Genomic DNA, 26,990 nt, shown 5'->3' with positions numbered 1-26,990 from the left:
ACTCAGCGTAGAACAGAGTTTGCTATCACAGAAATCACTGATTTTTCAGCCAAGTCCATCTTGGGGGGAGGGGAGCCCAGAGCTGGGGGGAGGGGAGCCTAGAGCCAGGGCTCTGGCCCTCCCCCTAAGTCACAAGCCAGCCAAGACTGACCCGCTTCCAGCTGCCTGTCCCCTGCCCTGCCCGTTGCTCCTCCTCCAGCCTTTGTCTCGCTTCCCAGGCCAAGAGTCATCTGGTCGCATCCCCCTCCTGGGTCTCAGGTTCTGAAGGGGCGGCCAGAGCATCCGTGCAGGCAGCTGGAGCAGCCCCCACAAAAGTCACACACCCCCCTTATTCCCACCACCTGGACATTGGTGCAATGCACAGGGAAACTGAGGCACCCACAGCATTCATGCAAAATATTAAGACTCACATAGGCTCACATACAACATAAGGGAAAATCCCCACTTTGTCAGACCTACCTACTGGGAATACACAACACAACGGCCAACAGTCTCAGCCGCAAATTCCCACGTGACCGTGAATGGGAGATAGCGATTCTACATGACATATTCCAACAATAGGGGATGCCGGTAATAGACTTGTTTGCTGCTCACCAGAAAAAGAAATGTCCACAGTACTGCTCCAGGGTGGGGATCGGACGACACTCCATGGTAGATGCTCTCCTTCCTTGGGACAAAGGCCTTCTTTACGCCTTCCCCCGTTCCTTCTATTACTGAAAGTCCTGTTGAAGATAAAAATGGAAAAAGCAAAGATCATTCTGATCGTCCCCACCTGGCCCAGGCAGACGCGGTACCCTTACCTGTCGCAGCTGGCATGATGTCTGCTGATGACTCTACCTCCTGTCGCAGAATGAGGGTCACACCCTCCTCCCCAATCTGCAGATCCTGCAACTCAAAGCATGGCTCCTTCATGGTTCCGCCACATAGAAACATCTTGCTCTGAGGAGGAACAGGAGGTGCCATTACACAGTAGAAAGGGCCCTACTTGTCATACCTACCTTCAGAAATGGAAGAGGTGCCAGCCCAAGGGGGTCACCCCTAATTCAGCCACCCTACCGGTGGTCCTAGACCACCTGTTAAGCTTAAAGAAATCACATCTCTGTATTAGCTTGCTGAAGGTTCATTTAGCATCAGTTGCAACCTTCCACCAGCAGGTAGAAGGCTACTCAATCCTCTCCCACCCAACTATGAAGAGGTTTCTTAAAGGCATAGCAAATCTCTTCCCACAACCCAGGCCCCCACTCCCTAACAGCACCTCAACCTAATGTGACACTAGACCGCCATTTGAGACATGGCCTGTTGTTCACTAACTCAGAAAGCGTTCCTCATTGCCATCACTTCGACCAGGATAGGGGAAATACGAGCTTGGATGGCGCATCCCCCTTTTACTGTGTTCTTCCCTGGCAAAGTCACACTCAGACCCCATCCGAAGTTCACCCCTAAAGTGACTTCTGCATTTCACATGAATCAACTTACGCAGCTTCCAACATTTTATCCGAAACCTCCTGAGGACAACAGGGAAGCCATCCTCCATATGCTCGACGTGAAAAAAGCTTTGGCCTTCTATTTGGACAGAACAAAGACCTTTTAGAAAATCTCTGAAACTCTTCCTCTCCGTTGCGGATAGATCGAAAGGTGTAGTGATCTCAGCTCAGCAGCTCTCCAAGTGGGTCTCTGGCTGTATTAAACTCTGCTACCAACTGTGTGGGGTAACACCCCCATCTTCAATATGCACACATTCCATGAGGTCAATCTCTTCGTCAATCACCTTCTCCAAGGTCCCCATGTCACCTAGCTAGCTGCTCTGCAGATCTCTATCTGTGCATACCTTTGCATAGCACTATGGGGGATTCAGCTACAGACGCCCAATTCTGTGCCACAGGACTGTCGTCTATATCAGACTTGACTCGGAAGTCCCATCCTCCAGTGGTGGATACTGCTCGGGAGTCACCTACATTGGAGCACCCGTAGGAACATTACTCGACGAAGAAGATACTCACCTTGTGCCCTAACGATGATTCTTTGAGATGTGTCCCCTGTGGATGCTCCATGACCCACCCTCCTCCCCTCTACTTCAGAGTTCCCTCCGGTTGACTCTGCGGTAGAGAAGGAACGGAGGAGGGAAATGCCTGCGCAGGCTGGCAAGCCTTGTGGTGAGTGAGGTAACGCACGTGCGGGACAGACTATTGAAATTCTCCGATCGGCAGTGTGGGGCGCGCACAGTCCTAGAGTGGAGCACCCATAGGGGAGACACATCTCGAAGAACCATTGTTACTGCACAAGGGTGAGTAACTTCTTGCTAATGGGGAAAACACATTCTGAATAGATCAGCTCAGATTTGGTTCTGTGGTTTATTGAACTGAATAATGAGTCAACAGAAATATTCACTCCTGTGAATGCTTTGCCTGGTTGCAGCCAGCTTTTGCGTGGTGGTTGGTGGAGGAGTGGAAAATGTTCTCTCCCCCCTCTTATTCTCCTGATGATGTGTCCCCTGTGTTACCAGATTTGCCCGTGACTTTGGGGTTCGCTTATTTATGGGGTAATTCTATCAATGTACTGCTTGTGTCACTTGTGTCCTCACACAGAGCTCTACTCCTGCACGTCCCCTCCCAATGGAGCTCTCCTGCAGGACCTAGGTTCCCCAGGGCTGGGTTCTTCCAGCCCCAGGATCAGACGAACACACACATGAACAGAGCACGTCTGAGAGGACCGGATTAATCAGCACTCCCAAGCTGACCCCTTAACTGTCCCTGGACTCAGCAGGCTGGGTCGAGCTGCACCTCCAAGCTGTCACCCTCATCTGCCATGGGCACCGCACCAGAGTAGAGCCCGCCTGAGCAGGTTGGGTCGAGCAGCACTTCCACGCTGTCCCCCTCCTATGTCATATTTAGCACGGCCCTGTCCTGTCCCCACATTCACGTTACAATGGTTCTGGTCGTCACCCACTGGATGAGCAAACCCCACAGGGTTTTGGGCGCTGCTGGGATCTTTAGCTTAGGTACGAGGCGTGTTGCTGCAGAGCGAATGAGGAAACCAAAAAACCCCACGAAGGCGGACGGGGGGGAGAAGCAACCGGCTTAACCATGAGAGTTATTTATTGCCAGGTAATCACCATAGGGGAGTCGAACAACCAAGACAGTTATAATATTAAATCCAGCTTAAATTTGATTATAAAAGTCAGGTTTAGAAAACTATAACTGATCACACAAGTCAGGGTCAGAAGGCTATATCTAGAGAGAGAGAGAGAGAGAGATGGGTTCTCACCACTCCGATCGGGGGTCCCAGGTGGTGGTGGTAGCTGAGGGTCTGGAGTGCTGGAGACAGGCAGAGCCCCCAGCATAATCAGTCAGGAGAAGATGAAGTCCCAATGGAACAGATGCAGATTTTGGATCCAGGCATCAGAACGCTAACTTGAGCATGGATAGGGGTTTTTGGAGGGAAAGAACACTAGATCTGTTTATGGGTAAACTGATGGCTCAAGGGAGGATACCAAAGCTGTTTTGTTCAGGCTAGACAATAGGAACTGATCATTCCTGGCTGTGGGCGGGGCTCCTTCCAGGGAGCTCACAATGCAATTAGGCAGCTTGAGTATTTTGGATACCAATCAAGGATTTATTACTAGAATTGGTCTGATAACTACTGAGCTGGGTGTGTGCAGGCGTGGGTTCATTAACATCTGGTGCCGAGATCCCCCATCATGCACTGCTTCCCTGCTTTTCTGGTCCCAGAGTTCCGGGCGGTTCTTGCCTTTGAGTCTCCGTTCTCCATTCTGTATGGTAATGGAGATGCCTCCCTGTCCCATCTCCGATGCAAATGAGGCGAGGGGAGTTGCCTTAATCTGTCACCCTTGTCCGGAGGGGTTTAGGGGTGTCTCCCACGGCCTTTTCATTGCTTTTTGTAAGTCTTTCTTCTGATCGGCTTTGGTTCAAACAAAGGCTGGGGGAGGGGATGGTCTTTCGTGAGTCAGACAGGCTGGGTACTGCACCCTGGTTCCCCCAGAACACAGAGCTGATAGGTAACACCTCTGCCCAGCCGGCAGCCTCCTGCATTCTCACTTCTGGTCCCCCAAACTTTTACACCATGGTGTCACCTCTCATCCTTTGCCCTTCACCAGCCCCTTCTAGCCAAGGGTCTCCAAAACACTTTCCAAACATGAATGAACTAAAACTCAAAACCATTTTTCTGGGTGAGGTGAGGATCATTATCCCTGTTATACAGAGGGGGAAACGGAGGCAACGAGATGGGAACTGACTCCTCTAAAATCATACAGTGGTGCTATGGGAGAACCGAATTCAGATGTCCTGATTCCCAGCCCTGTGTCTCCATCACAAGCCCTTCCTTCGGCTCTGATGTTTCTGCTGATGTAATAGAAACACTGGACCGCAGGAAACTTGCCGTGGACTTCTGCACCCTTCCCCTGCCCCGGCACCTCGCAGAGTGGTGACACTCCAAAGCGAAGCTTCACATTAGTATTCATCCCACAGCTGCTGACTCTGCAAAACTACAGAATATGTTATTACATCCTTCACGCAGACCCCAAACTTCTGGTTCATGGTGTATGATTTATTACAGGCATGCTGGCTTCTCGCCTTGGCATGCTCTCTCTGACAGATTGCTTCTTAATTTGGAGCTGAAAGACCAGATAGTGTGTGCACAAAACCAGAAACCATGAAATTTAACGTCAGAAACCTGTAACTGCAGATTCCCAGAGAACGGGTCCTGCTCAGACTGCTCGAAGGGGGCTGCTCTCTGTCTAAACTCCCTGCTGAGACACAGACATGCTCAGTAATAGACTTCCTGGAGGGGTCTGAATGCCCTGAGAATCCAGAGTGAGCCTCAGTGGCAGTGTCCCACACAGCCAGAGACACCCCTTCAGTGCCCGTCTCCCCCAGAATGCCTTTCCTGTCCCATTTGTACTGAAAAATTCCTGGGTTTGACAAAAGCCATAATTCCATTTTTATTGATTTCCCCCCTAATTTTGGAAGTGCGGGAACACGCTAGATCCAGCTCCCCGCTCCGGAAGGAGAGATGGGTGTCCCGGGTGACCTAGCCGCCATCTCCCCTTTCTGACTGGGGAGCTGGATCAGTGCTGGTATACGTCGTGTCATCCATTTCGCGCCTGCCACATACGCATACCAGCTTTGCAGATCGCATGGAGAGTCGTGACAGGGGGCTGGGCACGAACTGCTGAGCCGCCCTCTGTCACGCCAGCTCCTATTAAGGGAGGTAAATCGGAGCTGGCTAGAGAAACCTGTTCCTGAAACAGCTCCCAGCCTGATTAGCCGGGGGCTCCAGAAAAGCTTGGGGGGGCAGACACAAGAGGGGAAGCCAGAGAGTGGAAGGAGGATGGGAGCTCTTCTCTCCTGGCTGCAGAGGCTGGGAAGACCTTCAGCCTGAAACCCCCAGGCTGTGTACGGTGGGAAGGTGGTGGGATTGCACCGGTGATTGCTGAACTTGAGGGTCTGTGGGAGGTTTTTGGAGCAGAGCAAGGGGTATGCTCTGGTACACGTGGGGGCTTGTCCGGGAGCCTGAGCCAGCGCAAGAGTTTGGTGGCCCAGAGATGGAAGAGCCCCTGCAGTGGCTGGTAAAGCAGCAGGAGGAGATGCAGAAGGCTATGCAGAGCTTGCAGCAATCCCCCCAGGTGGAGAGGCAGGATTTGCTTACCTGGCAGGCCGAGCAGCAGAAAAGCCTGCAGGAGCAGGCCAGCGTACAACAGCAGCTCCTGCAGAGGATGGCACCTGGGCACAGGACTATGGAAGATGGTCCCCGCGGATGACCCAGATGCGTTCCTCCACACTTTCGAGCGGGTAGCCATGGGGGCTGGGTGGGATAGGGCACCCTATCTAGCAGGCGAAGCCCAAGTGGCTTAAATGCTCCTGAGTGAGGAGCAGGCCAGGAAATACGATGTAGTAAAGCCGGCTGTCCTGGATTGCGTGGGACTGTCCTCTGAGAAATACCGCCAGAAGTTACGGTCAGCAAGGGTGTGTGTGGGCGGCCCCGTGCCTTCGCCCAAAGGTGGACTGGGCCACCCCCTGGCTGAGACCCAGCACCCAGAGTGTGTGTGTGTGGGGGGGGGATTATGGACGCATTGGTCCTAGAACAGTTCCTACAGGGCCTCCCCGACAGCATACGAGTATGGGTTAGGTGGCATCAACCGAGTATGGTGCCAGGGGCCGTGAAACTGACTGAGGAGTATGAGGAGGCCAATTTCCCCAGGAAAGAGGGACGACTATATAAAGACTTGGAGTCTGGGAGAAAGCCCAGAGAGGAAAAGGGAAGGCACCCAAGGAGCTCCCCCTGGGGCCTGACCATTTAAGAACATACGAACGGCCGTACTGGGTCTGACCAAAGGTCCATCCAGCCCAGTATCCTGTCCTCTGACAGTGGCCAATGGCAGGTGCCCCAGAGGGAGTGAACCTAACAGGTAATGATCAAGTGATCTCTCTCCTGCCATCCATCTCCACCCTCTGACAAACAGAGGCTAGGGACATAACAAGGGGGACAGCCCGTACTTGGAGTGTGGCTGTGCTGAGTTTTGCAGCTGGGCTAACGCTGGAGGGCAGGGGAAAGGGCAGAGATTGTCCATCGTTCCGGTGATGGTGGGGAGGAAACCCCAGAGGGGCCTGGTAGATACGGCCTCAGCCTGGTTTCTTATCCAGAGGGGGCTGGTAAAGCCACACTGGATGGTTCCCGGAGCCAAGGTGAACCTTGAATGTGTCCATGGGGATGAGAGACAGTCCCTGTGGCCCAGGTGCCCCTTGAGGTCTGGGGCAGGTTCCAGTGGAGACGGGTCGGGGTAGTGGAGGGGCTGCCTTATCCACTGGTGTTGGGCATGGACTGGGACCCCTTCCCAGGAGGGAAAGGAGGTGGTGGGAGGAAGACTACGGTGGGGAAAAGGGGAGGTCCCCCGAAGAAGGAGGTGGAACCACCTAAACCACAAAGCCCCAGTAGAGAGGGAGACCAATCCCCTCAGGAAATTGCAGTGAAAAGCCCTAGACAACAAAGCCCGAGTCGGGAAGGAAGTGAGGAAGGAGGGATGGGGGAGACATCCCGCCCAAGACCCTTAGCAGAGGAGAAAGGCCCACTGGAGCTCTCTACAAGGCGACCCCCAGGAGAAGAGACTCAGGCCCTGCTTGTGGGTTTGAGAAACCTGAGGCCCTGGGTGTCCAGGGGGAAGTAGGGACCGAACCCCGAACCCCTGCCGGAAGGGAAGGGGGAAAAGGATGGGGAACACACCCGGGGGTGTGAATGGTGTGAGGTCCTGTGGGTTGCAGTGGACCTATGGGGGTATCCACCCCCCACACTGTAATTTCTGCGGGTGAGGGGTAAATGAATCCCGCAAGGAGGACCCCGGGGGGTCACCCGAAGGTAGAAGGAGATCTCCCCTGGAGTGCCCAATCCGGTAGAGGGGATGGGGAAGGACGAACCTGGCGGTTAGGCAAGGGGGGGAGGTGTGTGACAGGGTGCTGGGTATGAACTGCTGAGCCAGCCCTGTGCCACGCCAGTTCCCGTTAAGGGAGGTAAATCGGAGCTGGCTAGAGAAACCTGTTCCTGATTGGCAAAGGGGAAACAGCTCCCAGCCTGATTAGCCTGGGGCTCCAGAAAGGCCAGACAGAAGAGGGGAAGCTGGAGACCGGGAGCTCCTCTCTCCTGGCTGCAGAGGCTGGGAAGTCCTTCCGCCTGAAGCCCCCAGGCTGTATATGGTGAGAAGGTGGTGGGATTGCACCCTGTAAATAAACTGCAGTGGTGACTGCTGAACCTGAGGCTCTGGGAGTGGTTTGTGGAGCAGAGGCAGGACCAAGGGGGGCCCTGCTGTGCCCTCTTACAAGAGTTGTCAACGTTGAAAGCAAATAAAAGTTGGGCAACTGCTTTTCTTGCTGAAGTGGGTTGAAAAGGGAAAGTGGTAGCTGACTGTGTTTCAGAACATGACGGGTTTTCTGACAGCTTCCAAAACCAAAAGCAGCAGAAGAGAGCGATCCGTACCCCAATATTTATCCAGCAAATGGCAACGTTCATTTCTTGCACCAGTTACCCCCATTCTTTGTAATTTTTATAATAAAAACTAATAAATTCCCAGGAAATTTTAAATAAAACACCCACCCACCAAAGACCTTATAACCCAGCCAGCCCCTCTGGACTGTTCCTCCTAGCTAATCCAGAGACACCCACAATTGCAAATATCACAGTGGCCTGCAGATGCTGCTCACTGCTGATCCCTCCCCATGATCTAGAGATGCCCCCTACTCCACATGGTAATCCCCATGCTGTGTAAGCAGAGAAATCTCACCAACTACGCATTGCTGCACCCTCCTGGGAGTTCCCAGGCCTCATGGCTGAGTGGCATTGCTGGGACGGGGGCATGGGGGAGGCACAGCTGCCATCATGCTCACCACTGCCAGTGGCTCGCTCTCACTTCCCTTGCTTTCTTCTCTCTCCTTCTGCAGCAGTAACTGTGACCTGGACTATGAGCTCTACAGGGACGATTTCCCTTACAGGTGAGCGATGTCTGGCCCCTGGGCACTGCCAGCTCTTCCCCCTTTGGCGTTTCGAGGGGGGGGCTGATGAAGTGCTGTGATTGAATTCCTCTCCCCCCCCCCCCCACCCGTATCCCAGCTCTGAGTGGCCAAGTTTCATCTACCTCAGGGTACGTCTCCGCTGCAGAGGAAGAGCTGATTGCCGCATGGGCTAGGCATGCCCGTGCCAGCGTTAAGCTAGCTAGTGTGGATAACAGTAGTAGTGTAGACGTGGCAGCTCAGGCTAATAACCTGAGCACAAACCTCCAGGGGAGCCAGGCTGCGCCCTTGGGTTGCTAGCCCATGCTGCCACATGGTCACTATTGCTGCCCGTGCTAGCTAGAGGGAAGTAGCCTGGGCGTGCCTGTCCGCTGCAGTGACACCGTCACGTGCCATAGACGCGACGTGTCAGCCAGTGCCTGGGAGCGGCGGCAGGGCCCTGGGGGGGTAGACACTCTGCCGCAGGGAGCTGGGCTGGCACCCGCTGCCCCAGGAGCCTTGCAGTCAGGCTCTGTTCCGAGCTGTGCTGATTTGCACCGGCTGAGGATCTGGCCCCGATCTCATCATTAAGCCTTTATCTAATAGCAGCCGATTAGCAGAGAGAGTCCCTGGGGATTAATATCCACGGAACCAGATTGTTTCCTCCGTCTGCGCTGACAGTCAGTAGGCAGCCAAGTGCATTGGGGGCTGGGAGGGATGGTCTGTCTCCGCTGCACGACTCCTGGTAACGCTCCAGGAGGTTAAAGAGCAGGGGGCTGCCCCTTCAAAGGAGCTGAAATCCCCCGGTGGTGCCTGGGGGCACCACATTTCACCCATCCCAGAGCCACAAGGTCAGCTTGCCAGGACCCCTGCGCGGCACCGCATTGCCCTTGCCTGCAGCAGCGCTCATCGGTAATAGAGCAGGACGTCATGTCCCGGGGCCGTGCGCCGTCTGGATCCCAGGGGCTGCTGCGGGCTGTCGTGTCCACCGGCTGCCCGTGCATTCCTGCGCTGCTCCAGCTGGGCTTCCTTCATTCGGGGCTCAGCACGTGGAGCCATGTGCCTCTAGGCCCCCCACTCACTGACCGCCCAGGGGAGGGAGGAATTGAGCAGGGCGTCCAGACTGCCACTGAGAGCACGCGCTGCCCTGAGGCGGGAGGGCTTGTGCCAGACTCCCCTCTGTCGCATGCTGCAGCCCGTTCTTGGGCATTCAGGCCTTGTGATTTCCAGGGCTAGCAGCCCCCCCAGCTTCCTGCCCCCAACTCCTGCTCCCTGCTGGCATGAGGGGGCTCCATCCTCCCTGCTCGTCCTGCAGACCCCTGAGGACAGTGCAGTGCCTGTGACACTGTGCAGGGGATCATGCTAGGGGCTGTGTCTCCCCCTTGCAGGGTGTACGAGTACCAGAAGATCCCGCCCCTTATTAATCGCATTCCGGTCAAGACCAGACGAGCCCACGTGGGGGCAGGGGGCAAGAGCAGCCTGATCCCCCACCCGGGGCCGAGAGGCAGCAGCAACGCACCATTGGGTCGGACAAAGCGTAAGCGTTACGGCTCGTGGGGGCGGGCGGGGGCTAACTGGAGGGGATGCTAGGGACACTGAGGATCGCTGCTTTACGAAGTGGAGAGTGTCCTGGGGAGGGCGAGGCCCCAGGACACGGCTTGGGCAGAGCGTGGCTCAGGGGGAGCATGCCTGGGGCGGGGGCTGCTCAGCACGGCTTGCAGGAAGCACGTTCTCCATAGGAAGGAGCCTGCTGTCGAGAGCCCCCAGCCCGAGCAGCGAAAGAACTTCGCCTTTAAACAGGTGTTACAGGCCACTGTCTCCAAAACCTGCTCCAGGAAAGCAGCACCTGGGCTCGGCTGCCTGGGCTACCTGGCGTGTGAGTTTGACGTTTGCAAACGTAGGTGCCCCCGAAGCTGGGACCTTCCAACGTGCCAAGGGATTTGGGGAGCCTTGTGGAGGGGCCCTTAAAGGGGCCTGATGTTCCAGAACCCAGGCCCCTTCCAGGTGCCTCCAGGGGGGAAAAGCTTGGCCCAACTGCTGTGCATTTAGAAGAGGAAATACACAGCAGGTGCAAAGGGAGACAGGGACCTGCCCGCAGCTTGGAGGTTCAGACGGCAGCACCCAGCACTTAACTGATGCTTAACCACCAAGAGCTGAGTGTGCAGAATGGCTCTGAGGTGGGCCGCCCAGCCAGGCTGCCGGCTTTGCCGGGATCGCCCTCCCCATCGCTTCCAGGCTAGGTCCATCTCCACCGAGCTAATGGCCTCTCCTCCTCCCTCGTGCAGTGCGTGCCGAAGAGCTGCATTCCATCAAGGGAGAGCTGAGCCAGATCAAAGCCCAGGTGGACAATCTGCTGGAGAGTCTGGATCGGATGGACCAGCGGCGGGAGCGGCTGGCTGGGGAGAGAGGTGAGAGGAGAGGAGGGGCAAGGGGATGGGTGGGGGAGGCTGTCAGAGCATTGGGGGTGCACAAGTAGGCACGTAGGCTGCTTGTGATCATGTGCCCCCCTATGGAGCTGTGAAGGCCCAGCATCCGGGCAGGAACCCCCCCACACACACACGAGAGCGTACGCAGGGACGCCCCTGAACTGGCTCCAGAGATGGCCCGGGGGCTGCAGTGTGGCCCGAGCTGCGCTGTGCAGAGAGGATAGGTGCAGTGCTAACCCGGTTGGTCCATTGCCTCCTAGGAACCTCCCCCGCCAGGCTCGCAAGCAGGACACTGCAGCCTGCTTCTTTGGGAGGATTCGGGGGTGACTATCGGGCTCCTGGCTGGCTGCCGCATGGCCCTGGTTTGGCTATCACAGACTAACAGCCCTTTGGCCTGAGGCATTTCCCTAGTGCCCCGTGAGCCCGTCCCTCCTGGGCAGAGCACAGAGCAGCCAGAGATCTCTGCTGTCTAGGGGCTGCTCTGATCTTGCAGGCTCCAAGGAGGGGGAGAAGAAGAAGAAGGCTCAAGTGAGCGAAGAGCCCTCGTACCCGGCGGGGGAGCCGCAAGGGAAGGAGAGCCCAGCTGCCGACGCGCAGAGCGACCTGAGGGACATCGACAGTGAGGAGGAGAGCACAGACACCGAGGAGACGGTAGGTCCCAGCAGAGCTGCTCTGTCCTGGGTAGGGCTGCCAACCGTCTAATCACACAAACACAAACCCCGCCCCTTCGCTGAGGCCCCACCCTGCTCATTCCATCCCCCCTCTCTCCGTCGCTGGCTCTCCCCCACCCGCTCTCACTTTCACTGGGCTGGGGCAGGGGGTTGGGGTTCAGGAGGGGCAGGGAGCCTGCCTTAGCCTTGCTGCGCCACTGGACTTTTAGTGCCTAAAATCTCCCGGTTTGGCTTCAGTAGCTTCCAGCAGAGAGCGCCCATTCCGGGAGCCTCCCGGCGAAACCGGCAGGGTTGGCAGGCCTAGGCATGGGCCCTGCATGGCCTAGGCAGGGAAAGAGCTTTTGGCTGCTGACTTTCTCTGGGCTTTAGCCAAAGGGCCCTCACTTGCCTGTGTGGGGAAATGTGCTGGGCATTCCCCTGAGCCACAGGAATGCCCATCTCCCAGCCCGTGTACCTCGGCCTGCGTCCCCCCCCATGACCACCCTCCTCACGCCAGGCTCCCCTGCACACATCCAGCTGCGTTTGCAGGAGCTGCGCTATGGGAGAGGGAGTGCTGCTGAGTGCGTGTAGCTGCTGGTGCGGGCGTGCGGAGAGACGGGCACCGGGGCCAGGGGCGTGGCATTGTGTGTGCCTAGTGCCATGAATTAGTTGCTGGTTTTCAAGCTGGGGCCACCTGAGCTGAGTGCTGCTAGAACAGAGTTTTGGGAGAGGCTTGGCCTCCCTGCAGGACACAGATTCCCCTGGGCTGTATCCCTAGCCAGCCAGCCCCCCTCCAGGCCAGAGCTGGCATGCCCAGGACACAGACACTGTAAACACGCCTGGAGCGAGGAGATGCCCAGGGAGCAGGCTCCACCTGCTGCACACAACCCTGCCACGGTGCCTTGCCTGGCTGCATCCTAGCTGGGTGCCTTGGCAGCCCCTCCAGTGATGCAGGTGAGCCAGTCAACGTGGCACACCCCCCTCCCCCCCCCCCCCCCCCCCCCCGGGACACTCAGGAAATTTAAAGGGAACAACACAGGGGCTGTTAATTTTCTAACAAGCTGGCTTGTAACAGAGCATCATGATTTTGAAACAAATCCGTCTCATTTACTACTTTAATTCCTAAGACAAATTACTACTAACTTAATAAATCAGGGCACCTTTGTCAGCGAGTGGTACTGGGTATGCTTTGACTAACATTGTCCCAGACAGGTGGAGCAGGGCAACGGCAGAGCCCTGCCATCTCCCTGCCATCACTGACCCACGGGTAGTCGTGTGCATACACGAGCAGAGGCCGTGCACAGGACCCACGGGTAGTCATGTGCACACACACACAGGGGCTGCACACAGGACCCATGGGTGGCCATGTGTGCCCACACGAGCAGGAGCTGTGCACAAGGACCCCCGGGTAGTCGTGTGCACAGGGACCCGCAGGTAGCCATGTGCACATGAGCGGGACCGCACACAGGGCCCATGTGTTTTGGTACATGTGGCCGACAAGGATGAATAATGTAATGTAGTAATCTCTTTGCAGATGAAAAACCACACGTCAGACCCGGAGGGCAGCCAGTAACCGGACTGGGGCGCCACAGCCTTCCCCAGGTTGGCTAGCATTTCCTTTCCTGTGTTTGTATTTCTTTCAAGGCCGCCAGCTGGTGCCACACATGACATGAGTGTACCTGGTCTCAGCGCTAGCGCAACAAAGCTGTGTCCCGCGCCTCATCATTTCCGCCAGCACCAGACCCCACCACGCGGAGGGAAATCTCGGTGTTATGATTGTTCCTTTTAGCAGGGGGGGAAATGTAGTGTGGGGGAAGGGCAGGTAGAAAGCCACCGAGGAGCTAGACTGTCTGGACCCTGGTGGCGTATGTAAGACCCATGTAGAAATCCAGGCAGCCCTCGCTTTGTCCGCAACCTGCACTGTTGGAACAAGAGGGTGTGTTGCTCTGTTGGCTCCCAGGCCATGCCATTGCTGTATGCAGCCTTGTGCCATGCAAGGGACCCACTGTCTCCCATTGCAGGGTTCCCCCTCCCAGGCCCTACGTCACCCCCTCCCGCTCAGGGACTAGCTCAGGCCACGTGCAGCATCGGTGCAGGATGGAGCGCCAGTCATTCCGTTTTTCCTGTGTGCCTCACTGTGGCTTCTTGCCCTGCCTCTGGGCCTTGATTGGTTGAGAGACGCCTGGTGCCACAGGAAAAACACCCTGGCTTTGGCCACTCTGCTCAAATGCCAGCTTCATCCGGAGCAGAACAGGGACCTCCTGGGGGACCCTTCCCATCGCCTCTCTGCGTGACCCACGTCTCGGAGCTCAGTGAACCTTGCAATGAAGCGTGCCTAGAAAGAGCCAAAATGTCACCCACTCATGGCCGCAGCAGGCTGACGCTCTCGCCCAAGTCAACATTTAAGGCCCCGAGTTCTCGCTGCACCAGGTCGTTCAGAGCAGGATTTCCATGCCCCGATGGGATGGTCAGGCTCTTGCAGTCCGGCAGAGCGAGCAGGGAAGCAGCAGGCATTTATTCCTGCCTCAGTCAATGCCTCCCACAAGGGCTAGCGCAGGGCTGCAGCGTGGTGACCCGCAGACAAAACGCTCCAGGACTAGACTTGCTGCTTCCTTGTGGTGCTCATGGAAATCTCAACGAGGCAGAGCTCTGCTGGGACAGAACTGGATTGTCAGCTACAGCTCGTACCCTGGGGCTCAGCCACGTCCCCAGCGTTCAGTCCCCCAGCCAAGGCTGCAGCATCTCTCCGAATCGCTGCTCACTGTGCAGAGGCATGGCTGTTAACCAAGGGGGATCCCTTCCCCCCAGGGCTGCTAGAGTAACAAACATTCCCCCCTTCTGTGGAATCACTAGGAAACCACAGAGCGAGAAATATCATTTCCATGTGCCAGGCCTTTTAGAGGCAGGCAGAGACAGACTCCCTGGCCTGGAGATTTTACATCTAAACCTCAAGGTTAGAGGACAGCACTGGGAGGCAGGTTTGAGCTCTACACCCAGCTCTGACACTGGCCTGCTAGGTAACCTTGGCCAAGTCACTTCGCCAAGTCTCTTGTGCCTCAGTTTCCCCATCTGCGAAAGAGGGACAATATACAAGCCACTGCACAGGTTCATTGGGAGACTTTATCTGCTGACCTGTATGTGAAACATTTGGACCTGGCTTCACTAGGAAAAAGGTGTGGTTAACCTATGTAACAATCCTAATGTAAACACGGCCGTTGTTTTTAGCCTGTCTTATGAGGAGGGGTATTTGTTTTATAGAGCACCCAAGTGCTCTAGCTCCAGGACCCCAGTGCTGTACAAACACCCAACATAAAGATGATCCGTGCCCTGTAAAGCTCACACGCCAAGAGCTGGAGCCAGGCAGCCGGGGGCACAAGGGACCAATGACAGCACTGATCAGCAGGACAGGCAGAGCGCTCAGCACTCCAGCAGCCTCGTTGTTGTTGGCATCGCAGCAAAGGAGAGTTTTAAGGAAGGGTTGGAAGGTGGATAATGAGGCAGCTCCAGGGATGCTGACGGGGCGCAGCTACCACGTGGGAGAGGCTGCCTGGGCAAGCACAAAGGGGCTGGTTTGAAGCTGTAACAAGTGGGTGATGGAGATTGGCCTCATGGTCTAGTCAGAGGCAGGAGCCAGCATCTCGCTAGTGAACAAGAGATGGTAGGTTGGGTGGGGACAGGCTGTGAAGGGCCCCAGAAGTGAGGACAAAGGCTTCCTTCCATTTGATGCGCTAGAAAGGGAGGCTGGTCATAGCAAACACGAGGGGGGAGCCAGTGGTTCACGTTGACCAGCTACAACTTGCCTTGTCTACACTGGGATTTTAACACAGGTTAAAAATACAGCTTGATTCCTAGTGAAGACACAGCCTTTGAGACCCACAAATGGAAAGGGCTTCAAGTGCTTGGTACTGCTATTACGTGGATGCTGGTAACAGCCCAGGTCCTGCTAGCCCAGGCAGTGTGGCTGAGAAACCGCCATCAAGCCAGTGCCCCTCCGTGGCTGCGCAGAGCACCCCTAAGAAGCTGTAGCTGTTTGCAAACTGGATAGCTTTGATTTTCCGCTGGCTCAGAAAAGGTTTTTCCTTTAGTCTCACATGGCTTCTCTATACCGCGCTATGTGATATGGTTCGTAGTCACTTACTAGGAATTCCATGAGCAGCTTTACCAGAAATAAAAGAGGAGTGTGATTATTTCCCCAGCAGGCTAATTCCTGCTATGTGAACAATGACATGCCCGTGCTTTGGGTTGTTTCACCTTCACCCAAAGAACCTGTAGTCCCCCTCTGCCCCCATACTACTGTGTTTTGGAACAATTGTAGCTCCTTTCCGTGTCCCTCATTTCTAGGTAGTCTCTCTCACGCTGGTAGGAAATTGTGTCTGTATTTCTAATTTGCTCTGGAAAAAGAGTGTATTTGTGTTGGAAGGAAAAATAATAAATTTGTATTTCTTTTCTCTGGTTATTCGGGAGTCTGATGCTTTGATTTTCACATCGGAGAGAGAACAGCCTTGGTCCAACTGCCATTGGACAATGTCCCGGTTCTGGACTGCAGGGAACTGCTAGATTGGGTTTCTATAGCACCCATCTAGCCACGTATTATAGATGCCCAACAACACGAGTAACTGACTCATGCCAGCTCTAATTAAAATCATCAGTAAAATCAACATGCCCCACGCCAGACCTCTGGGAATAATCTTGCTGTAAAAAGGGGACCATGGAACTAGCTGCCTCTTACAGGGAGGAAATTATGTGGCCACAAGCCCCCAGACTTCTATGGCTGCATCCCCTAAGGCCTCCGGAAACAGGATTGTGTGGCTAGAGAGAGAAAGGTCACTTGGACACAGCCCATTTCAGATGTTTGATTAAAACTAAAATCTTAATCTCTGCCTCACAGAGGCAGCCGGGGGAGTAAAATGAATGCACTAGTAGATAGGCAGAATCACAGCAATTAAGAGATTGAAAAGACTTATCCGGCTAGGTCATTTAGACCACCCTCCTGCTAACATAGGATTGTCCCTGTGCTATAGTATTTTGTGCATTGTGCAGTTTCATTGTAAATGGCTGACAGATGAGATGCTGGGAAGGTCATTACACAGGGAGTGGACTGCCCCTTTCTGCACTAGAAGCAGATCATGGCTGTCTCATACTCTGGGTTTGTATAGGGCCTAGCACAAGGGAGACCTGATCTCAATGAATGGGGCTGGTTGGGAGCAGGGGTGTAAATTGGGAGTGGGAATCTACCTCCACCTGGGAGCTTGCCCCAGGATTTAAAAAATGCCGTCATGGAAGGAAGGACAACGCTGGGACACTGCCCCTCCTCCACCCAGCCCTTGTGCAGGGCAGAGCACTGCCTGGGCAGTTTTCCTCTGGCTTCTGGGGGGCTGATATTTGATAAGAACTGAATCAGTTTCAATACAGCTGCCCCAGTGACAGGAGCAGAACGAAGGGGTGAAAGGGTAGAGGACTCGGAACGAAGAGTGAAGGGCATAGAAGCCACATCACCAAAAGGCAAGCATACACCAGATGGAAATAAACCCAGGAGGAGCCCAGAGACAGGGGGAGAATGAAATGGCAGAATTGCTTCATTTTAGGGTAGAGAGTGTTTCTGAGTTTCTTTCAGTTACCAGCCTAGTTAATTGTGGTAGTGAATTGGATTGGGAGGTGAAAAATACATCAGAAATAAGACATCTCTGCCTACAATGTCTGAAACCCATCTGAAAGATGTGTGCGCAAATTCCCCTACAGACAAACATGACATCAGACTGATTGGCAAAAAATGTGTATAGCTTTCTTGAGCCTGGAGAATAAATAGACAGGATGGGTAGCATGATATTGAGTGAAATAGCTAGCTTCCTCTGCGATACCTAATTGAGCTAATAACATATACAGTTTTTGACCCAAGGAAGGAAACTTTTGTGCTCTGATATTTTGTGTATAAGTTATTTATTGCTCTAATTAGATGCTGTTCATTATCTCCCTTGTCCACCTATAACATTGTAAATGGCTCGCTTTGATTTGTTCACGTGTGACTAGAAATTGAGCTGGACCTACTCTGTTATGGAGATTTATGGACAAACTGTAGAGATGCCAGAGCTTACGGACAGAACAGACCATAGTCTGTGGTTACATTTTCTTAAACCTGACGAGCAGAGTGTCATTTTAGTGTCCTCTTCCTGTTCGCTCACTACGGCACAGCTAACCGCTTTCCACTGCTGAACTGTGAGAGGAAGAGTGTCCCTCTACCGAACCTTCAACATCCCCACCAGATGTGACTTGGCTAGTCGCACCCTTTACCTCCCTCATAGAGGTGTTGTGAAGCTTAATTTCCCAAGGCCTGTGAAGTGCTTTGAGATCCTCCAATGGACTGTGCTACGCAGCGAAGAGTTATTTATTATTTGTCTTATCAACTGGCCTCTCTGCTTCAAGAGGGCCATATCATAGTCACTGGCCAAGGACTTCCTAGAACCCAGCCCCACCCTGAGGGAAAGGATTGGTCACTCTCCATAGCACTATCTACCTACATCCAGCCTTATGGAGATCGGGGACAGCTGGATCTATCCCCAGTCTAGACAGACTTTTAGAAGGCACAGTCAGGAGTACTAGCACGTAAGGCTGGCCTGTCTCTTTAGTTCACTTAACCCTAAGCTTCTCCAATTTACCTTGGTAAGGGACATTGGCCCTCACCTTAGAGGGGCTCCTCTTTCCTCATTTCGTGCCACCTCTTGCCCTGACACCGGTACAGAGGCCTTGATGCAGAGTGCTTCCAGATCAGTGTATCAGCTGCTAGGTAACAAACAGGTTATTAATTACCTTCTTCCGCCATATTTCCTAGCAACCGTCAGCTGACAAATGACTCAAGAGCTCTCTAAAACAACCCTTAACTCAAAGCATTCTGCCTGCTGCAGCTCTGCTCGATTTCTGGTAGCAGTTACAACTCACCACGGGACAGAAATTCAGACACTTTAAATCATCTTCCTTCCACCCCTGATCCATGTTCATCCACGGTACTCTCTAGCTTGTCTTCAGCCCAGAGCTACAACCAATAGTGGCTATAACTAAAGATCAGCCAACAAGCTGAAAGAGTTTTGCACAAGCCCACTCTATTACCTGCATGTCCAACCAATAATCAACCTTCCTGGAAGGCAGCTGTGACAGCACATTAACTCCAGCCAGTATCAGACTGATGTCTCCCTCCTCAGCCCAAACAAAGCGTTTTGTAAAGTTAAAAAGTCACCCGTGCATTCTACTTTGTAAGCCTTTGCCTGGCGTAAGTTAGCGTGCTGTTCTGCCAGTGAGAAATAGTTGCTAGATAAGAGAGGAAGGATGGCCTAATGGTTATGATGTCATCCAGGACACCTGGGTTCAATTCCCTGCTCCACTAGACTCACTTAGGGCCAGGTCTTCACTGCAAAAACAGATGGTTTTTACACTGTGATTGCTACTCGAATTAGCTCCCTCCATGTAAAAGTCTAGGAGACAAAGCACAGCTATGTTTGTACCTCAACGTAGCTAGTCAAGATCAACCCAATACCCCTGCGCCATGGGGCTGACCTTGGTTAGTTACATCAAGGTAAAACTACAGTGCTTTACCTGCCATAGGATTTCACACCAAGATAGCTATCTCAATAGAAAAACACACCTTTCTTGCAGCAAAACCATGCTCTGTCTCTTGATGCTTTGTCTCTTGATAAGAGCACTTCCCGATCCCCTGGGGGGTGTTGTGAGGATAAAAACATTAAATATTGTGGGGTGCTCAAATACTACTATGATGGGGGCCCATAAGTAAGAACATAAGAACGGCCATAATGGGTCAGACCAAAGGTCCATCTAGCCCAATATCCTGTCTTCCAAAAGTGGCCAATGCCAGGTGCCCCAGAGGGAATGAACAGAACAGGTAATCAAGTGATCCATCCCATCGCACATTCCCAGCTTCTGGCAAACAGAGGCTAGGGACACCATCCTTGCCCATCCTGGCTAATAGCCATCGATGGACGTATCCTCCATGAATTTAGCTAGTTCTTTTTTGAACTCTGTTATAATCTTGGCCTTCACAACATCCTCTGGCAAGGAGTTCCACAGGCTGACTGTGCATTGTGTGGAAAAAATATTTCCTCATGTTTGTTTTAAACCTGCTGCCTATTAATTTCATTTAGTGAACAACTCTAGTTCTTGTGTTATGAGGAGTAAATAACACTTATTTACTTTCTCCACACCAATCATATCCCCCTTAGTCATCTCTTTTCCATTTAAGGAAGATCAATAACATCTACACCTCTGCATAAACACTAACAGCTGTAATGCCTTCCCCTCTAGGACAAGACTCAAACCCAGCCCAGCTATTACAATGTGTTGTTCAGTAACCATGGTGAAATTTGTTGCTGTCAATCCAGTTTCTAAAGCAAAGTTTTACATAATTCCCCTTTTCCATGAGTAGAGGCTGATATTCACAAAGCTACCCTTTCCACACTAGAGGTGACCCCTATGGCTCAGAGCTGGAGAGCGGGAAGTAGGTGAAAGCTAGCACTGCCACTACCTATACTGTATCTAAGGTGTGGATAAGTATGGATTTTAGTCTGCAAGGCTGAGGACCTGGCACTTTTCACCAACAAAGATTTCACTTAGAAAATGTTCCCATCAAAGGGCCATTAAAAAGGAGAGGATGAATAAAGATACTCACATAGATCAAAGTCAGGAAAATGTGAACTTCACAGTAAGAAGATTTATTATCATATACAAATGTTTCCCATCTAATCAATTATCTTTGGTGATGAATTACAAATAGGTCTTATATATGCACTGGATTTTACTGGGAAGTGGTTTCTGACTGTTGCACACATTTTAGTCACAAAGCATAAAGGCTACAGCCAAACCATTTCATCATCACTTCTGTCTGGAACACATCCCCCAAATCAATACAATCCAGGGGTTGGGTGAGTTACACTATTACAGCACATTCGGCATGAAGGATCTCATTACCAATTCTTCCTATTGTGGGCAATTATTAACACTTTGAATGCAACATGAAAAGAATGCAAGTGTAATGAAGCCCACAGAAAGAAAAAAAAAACTGCATTAGTACATGTCCATTGTATGGAGAATTTGAGTTAATTGGCACCTCTGCAAATTAAGCACTGACAGACAATAAAGGACCCCTACTGAGCAGAGTTGCAACCAGAGAGGTAACAAGAAAGGGCCAGATCAAACCAAAATAATCACACTAGCCTACACTAGCATGGTTCCCTCCATTTTTAGGGAAAGTGAAATGAACACCATGAAAAATGCAGTCTCGATTTTCAGGGGAAGAGTTAAGATATAATCAACAAATGTCACCAAAAAAAAAAAAATTACAGAAAAACATTTCAAACCATCTAATAAAACAGTTGTTTGCTGATCAGCAGCATTTCTTGCCATATCCTAGCAGTCAGTTAGGAGTCAACAGAAACCTTTTAAAATCTAAGACAGGAGGGGCAGTTTTTTTCTGGAGCACACACTAAACACATTCGTACACACCAAAATATCAAGGAAGTGTAATCCTACCAATGGAACGATTGGACGGCTTCAAACTTTGTACAGAACCAACAACCTGCAAAACCCAGTTCATATCTCAGTGGCGTCTGCTGAATTGTATTAACCATAAAGTACAAAACCCATTTCTATGATACTTAAAAACACACTTAAGAGTAGACAGTTGTATGGCGGACGATAGCTGCCATGGGCACAATGTGCCACTGGGTGTGGGGGACTTGCCCTAAGGTTTGCCACAGTTTCTATAACTTCTGCAGTGTTAACTCCCATCTGTAAAGTCTCTTCTACAAGACATCTCCAGCTCACCCCACTCAGTACTGGAGTTGAGAAGAAAAGAAAAACAATCCCTCCAGATGTTCAATCTCCAGATTCTGCCTCTCGTTTTCAGTCCCAATTACAGTTGAAATGTCCACAATTTTGCCATCATGCTGGTGCAGAATTGTCCTCAGGGCATGGGGGCTGCTTGATCCCCAGTGGAAATGTCTCTGATGTGTTCCCCTTGGTAGACAGGCCCCAATTCGGCTCACTTTTCCTTGCTGAGTGGAGCAGCAGCAGCCTGGGGCTCTGGTCACACTGCCCCCTCGTTGGATCCCAGTGGCTTTCCCTGGGAGAAGGTGCCGCTGCTCCGTGGATCAGTTACTCGTCCCCTTAGCAGTCCAGCAGCAGGAGGGTGGGGTTGTGGCTCTGCCCCCCCCAGCAGTGGGGCAGGTCTCAGCTAGCTTGGGGGGGGGGCTGCTGTCCTGCTCCCCAGCAGCGAGGGGGGGGGGCTGATCTCAAGTCACAGATTTACCACTGACACCCCCAGGTTATCTCTGGGAGGGGGGCCTGGGCTGCTGGGACCCCCCCAGATTATCTCTGAGAAGGGGGGGCTGGGCTGCTGGGACCCCCCCAGATTACCCCTGGGAGGGGGGATGCTGCCCCATACCCTGCTCATCCTGGGGGACAGGGGGTGGCTCAGTTTACCTGGGGAAGGGGGACCCGCTGGTACCGGCTCGGGGGAGCAGGGGGCCAGGTCGGGGGGGGAGCCCCGCCCGTGCGGCTCAGGCGCTGGCCCCGACGGCCCGCGGGCCCTCGGCCGCCCGGCGCTCGGCGGCGCGCAGCAGGCTGCGCCGCAGCACCGGGTAGAGGCGCTGGCAGCCCTCCAGGCCGAGGCGCACGGCCTGGGCCCAGCTCTCGGGCGGGCCGCCCTGGCCGCTGCCCAGCAGCCCGGCCACCTGGTTGAGGCCGGGCATGAGGGCCACGGTGAGGCGGGCGGCGGCCGCGCGCTCCTCGGCCTCGCTGGGCTGCAGCAGCCAGGCGCCGCCGGGCCCGGGCGCGCGGCACAGGCCGCAGCCCACCACCAGGTCGAACATCTCCACGCCCGCGTCGGCCAGCGCCAGGGCGGCGGCGGAGAGCGCGGCCGCCAGCGCCGAGCCGCTGTCCTGCAGCACGAGCGCCGTGAGCTCCAGGCGCGCGCGCGGGTAGCGCGCCAGGCGCACGGCCGGCGCCAGCGCCTCCTGCAGCGCCAGGCCCAGCTCGCGCTCGCGGGCGGCGGCGGCGGGGCCGGGCCGCGGGCGCGCGCCGCGGGCGGAGAAGGGCGCGCGGCGGAACTCGCACAGCAGCCGGCCGCGGCCCTCGGCCGCCTCACGCGGCCCGCGCACGGCGCACAGCACCTTGGTGCCACCGCTCAGCTCCACGTAGGCCGAGCCCTCGGCCTGGCTCAGCAGCCCGGCCCGCGCCAGCAGCGGCCGCAGCGCCGCCGCCTCCCGGCCCGGGGCCTCCGCGTCCGCCTCGCCGGGCACCGCGTACAGCAGCGGGGCCTGCGACTCCTCCGGGCCCGGCACGCGCCGGTGGTCCAGCGCCATGGCGGCCTGCTGTGCTCCGGGGCGGGGCGGTGCAGGGGGCGGGTTAGCGCGGGCCCGACCCTCCCCCTGGGGCCCCTCGGCAGGGGCAGAGCAGCCCTAGTGGGCGGGGCTGACCCTGTTCCCGCAGTGCCCCCCCACTCCCCGAGGTAGGCTGTGTGGGGCCCACCCTGACACCAGGCGCCCTTGCGGGGGTAGCTGGGGGTCAGTGCAGGGGCCTAGGGATCCCGCAGGCCTTGCCTGGTGAGCTCAGGCCCAGGACCTGCTGTCCAGCCTGGTGGCTGTGCCAAAGGAGAAGGGGACACCAGGGGTTCCTGTTGCTGTGTCCCGGACTGGCCGCCTTCTCCCAGTAACTTCCAAACACACTTGGGGCAGCACTTCAGCGAGAACTACAGGGTAGCTGGGTGTTTCTGTGCCCATCGCTCCCTTCTCTGCAATCAACCCCCCTGCCTAGCCCCTACTTCCCTAGGGATCACACCCCAACGAGGCTGGGCTCCCTCCTGCCGGAGACACAAGGCGGTTCTGGGATTTTTCCAAGCTGGCTCCCCTCTCACTAAATTGACTCAATTACATCAGTGCTAACCTCTACCGTCCAGGCCCTATACCAGCACAAAACAGGGCTAATGCTGGTTTGGGTTAGGTTTCTGTAGGTTGAATTGAGCCCTTAGGTACATTTGTAAAGTATCTATGGGGCCATACTTGCTCTGGTTTCCTGCACTTCATTCTTCCTTTCCTCATCCCTCTGTTTCTCCTTTATGGAAGCCTGGGGACTAATTCATAAAGGAAGCAGTATAAGGCCATTACAAGATAGTAACCCTTGCCCCGTAGTAAGGCCATGCTAGGGAGAAGCCACCCTCCGACCCTTTCCCTGTCCCTGGTGCAAGCCTCTCTGTATACATTGCTCCTTTCCCTACCTCTCCAGGTGCACAGTGAAAAGCAGTTCTTAGGCCAAATGAACCATTGGATTCATTAACTTGTTCTTGGCAATTTTTGCCAGCAGCAGGCACTACTGCAGAGGGCCAAATCATCTGATTAATATGCTGCTCCCACACTACTTGTCCTCAGCAAAGAAAAATGGCAACTGTTAATTTTTAATTAACAATCCTTTAAGTTCACAGCACTCACTGCATATGTCATTTTATTAACACTAAGCCTAGTGCTCACAGTTCCAAGCAGAGGTAGGTTTGCCCAGCTCAAGGCAGGAGCTATAGCTACAGCAGCTTAGATTAATGCAATATTAATATGGTCAATGAACTGAATAAAGAGCTTCCCACATTATCTACAGCTGGGTAACAGTGGTGAGGGACAAAATACTCTAGCAGCTTGGATCCCAGCTCCACCCCCCATTCTCATAACAGCTCATGCTTCCAGTGGTTGTAACAGAAAGGGGAGGTTGGTATGCGCAGACTCTTGGCTTTGATGCATTTTAATTTATTAGAAGGTTGACAATATTTACTAATATTCAGTATTGGACTGTGCTCTGCAGACTTTACATTAACTAATTAATCCTCACAGCAGCCCTGGGAAGTCGGTCAGTATTATCAGCTCGATTTTAGACAAGGAACAGCGACAGAGGGGTGAAAATGAAGTGACTTAACCATGGCCACAGCAGGAGACCTCAGAGCCGGATTAGGACACAAGTTGCTGGCTCTCTAGCCCTTGTTTTGAGCACTACGGCATGATTCTGCTTTTAGTCTGCTAAAATGGATTCAGAAGGAATGACGTGCAGCATCTGTCTCTGCAGACTCCATTAGAGTAAACTGTAACCTATCAGCCAGGCTGATGAGAATGAGGAGGGAGTGGAGAGCATTCCCTTATGTGCCATGAGCCAGTGCAGGGGCATTAGGTCAGTTCTTCAACTCGCCCAGGTGGAGCCTGGCAAAGTCTGTGGCCAGTTTCAGAGCCTTCTCTAAGCAGCCAACATTCTTGCCCGTAGCCTGGGCAGAGACATCTTTCCCACCACCTTTGCCATCCATCAGCCCAGACACCTCCTGCACCCACTGGTTGGCCTTCAGACCCTTGTTGGCTGCCTCCTGGAAAAGCAAAAGAGTTCAGATTATTATAAAGACAGCAAAGTTTGGAGTCAATTGCAGTGACTGCTGGGGGAAGGCAGGATTTCCAGGCTCTGTGCTGTGGCTGACAGTGCCAGGGGTTGAAGGAGCTGTCTTTTCCAGGCAGGCAGGCAAGAACCCCCATCTTTGTTTACATCAGTGGCTCAGACTACTGTACCCCTTTCAGGAGTCTGATTTGTGTTGCATACCCCAAGTTTTACCTCACTTAAAAACTACTTGCTTCCAAAATCAGACAAAAATACAGAAGTGTCACAGCCACTAGTACTGAAAAATTGCTTACTTTCTCATTTTGACCATATAATTATAAAAAAAAAAAATCAATTAGAATATAAATATTAAGAATGTAAGAACACCCATACTGAGTCAGACCACTGGTCCATTATAGAATCATAGAATATCAGGGTTGAAAGGGACCTCAGGCGGTCATCTAATCCAAGCCCCTGCTCAAAGCAGGACCAATCCCGATTTTTACCCCAGTTCCCTAAATGGCCCCCTCAAGGATTGAACTCACAACCCTGGGTTTAGCAGGCCAATGCTCAAACCACTGAGCTATCCCTCCATCTAGCCCAGTATCCTGTCTTCTGACAGTGACCAATGCCAGGTGCCCCAGAGGGAATGAACAGAACAGGTAATCATCAAGTAATCCTTTCCCTGTTGCTCATTCCCAGCTTCTGGCAAACAGAGGCTATGGACACCACCCCTGCCCATCCTGGCTAATAGCCATTGATGGACCTATCCTCCATGAACTTATCTAGTTCTTTTTTGACCCCCATTATAGTCTTGGCCTTCATGACGTCCTCTGGCATAGAGTTCCACAGGTTGACTGTGAGTTGTGTGAAGAAATATTTCCTTGTACTTACAGTTCAGTGTACAGAGCAGTATAAACAAGTCATTGTCTGTATGAAAGAAGTAGTTACCTTGTGCAGTAACGATGGTTCTTCGAGATGTGTCCCCCTGTGGGTGCTCCACTTTAGGTGTCGGTGCGTCCTTGCACTGCAAATCAGAGATTTTAGGTAGCAGTGCTCGGTCTGGTCGCGCATGCGCAGTAGTCGTCTCTCGGTGTTGTTGGCGCCTCATGAAGCATGCACATGACCCAACCCTTTCAGTTCCTTCTTTACTGTGGAGCTCGAGGTACAAACTCCGAAGTGGAGGGGAGGAGGGCAGGTAGTGGATCGCCCACAGGGACACACATCTCAAAGAACCATCGTTACTGCACAACGTGAATAACTACTTCAAGTAGTGTCCCTATGGGTGCTCCACTTTAGGGGTCTATAAAGCAGTGCCCCACTGTGGACGGTAGGGGCTTGGGAGTTGTATGTTGTAGCAGAGAGCACAGTAAGGCCTAGTATAGCGTCCAACATAGTGCACTGGGTGATGACATAGTGTTTTGCAAAGATGTGCTCTTATACCCACGTGGCTGCCCCACATATATCGATTAGAGGGACATTGTTCAGGAAGGCTATGGAGGTAGCCATGGCACAGGTAGAATGGGATCGGATGCCTGGTGGAGGTTCCTTGTTGTGCAACTGGTAGCAAAGTTGGATACAGGTAGTGCTCCATTTAGATAGAATGCTCCAAAGGCTGGGCAATATCGCTCTGTTATGGAGATAAACAGTCTTGGGGATTTGCGGAAGGGTTTGGTTCTGTCTAAATAGAACACTATGGCTCATCTGACATCTAGTGTATGTAGGGCAGCCTCTTGTGTATCCCCGTGTGGTTCAGGGTAAAATGTGGGTAGGTGTATGGTTTGATTTACATGAAAGGACGTCACTACTTTCGGTAAAAAATTTGGGTGTGTGGTTGTAAGATGATTTTGTCTTTAGTGAACACAGCGTAAGGAGGTTCAGCCATAAGTGCCCTGATTTCGCTGACTCATCTGGCTGATGTGATCGCTACCAAAAACACAACTTTCATAGACATATGAAGGAGTGAACAGGTCGCCAGTGGTTCAAAAAGTGCTCTTGTAAGGCATTTGGTACATGATTCAAGT

The 26,990-nt window shown here is 53.4% G+C and overlaps 3 protein-coding genes across 3 annotated transcripts in view; 1 reads left to right on the top strand and 2 right to left on the bottom strand.

The window, feature by feature from the left end:
- The window catches only part of LOC135888712 (heterogeneous nuclear ribonucleoprotein C-like), a 42,357-nt gene extending 26,335 nt beyond the window's left edge, over positions 1-16,022 (top strand). The window contains exons 3-7 of the mRNA XM_065416479.1: positions 8,445-8,495; positions 9,881-10,029; positions 10,778-10,900; positions 11,412-11,569; positions 13,103-16,022. Of these exons, the coding sequence (XP_065272551.1) occupies positions 8,445-8,495; positions 9,881-10,029; positions 10,778-10,900; positions 11,412-11,569; positions 13,103-13,141 (520 nt within the window). The 3' untranslated portion in view covers positions 13,142-16,022. The remainder of the gene's footprint in view (positions 1-8,444; positions 8,496-9,880; positions 10,030-10,777; positions 10,901-11,411; positions 11,570-13,102) is intronic.
- A 6,105-nt stretch (positions 16,023-22,127) lies between these two features.
- On the bottom strand, positions 22,128-22,931 carry EXOSC6 (exosome component 6). Its single transcript, XM_065416874.1, has one exon. The coding sequence runs from the start codon at positions 22,929-22,931 to the stop codon at positions 22,128-22,130; it is 804 nt and encodes a 267-aa protein (XP_065272946.1).
- Positions 22,932-24,349: 1,418 nt separating this feature from the next.
- AARS1 (alanyl-tRNA synthetase 1) overlaps positions 24,350-26,990 on the bottom strand; it is a 45,171-nt gene continuing 42,530 nt past the window's right edge. Inside the window, exon 21 of the mRNA XM_065416339.1 lies at positions 24,350-24,961. Within this exon, the coding sequence (XP_065272411.1) occupies positions 24,776-24,961 (186 nt within the window). The 3' untranslated portion in view covers positions 24,350-24,775. The remainder of the gene's footprint in view (positions 24,962-26,990) is intronic.

The sequence above is a fragment of the Emys orbicularis genome, chromosome 14 (assembly GCF_028017835.1).
Source record: "Emys orbicularis isolate rEmyOrb1 chromosome 14, rEmyOrb1.hap1, whole genome shotgun sequence".
NCBI classification, from domain to species: Eukaryota; Metazoa; Chordata; order Testudines; family Emydidae; genus Emys; species Emys orbicularis.
This window is presented reverse-complemented; position numbering and strand designations above follow the sequence as displayed.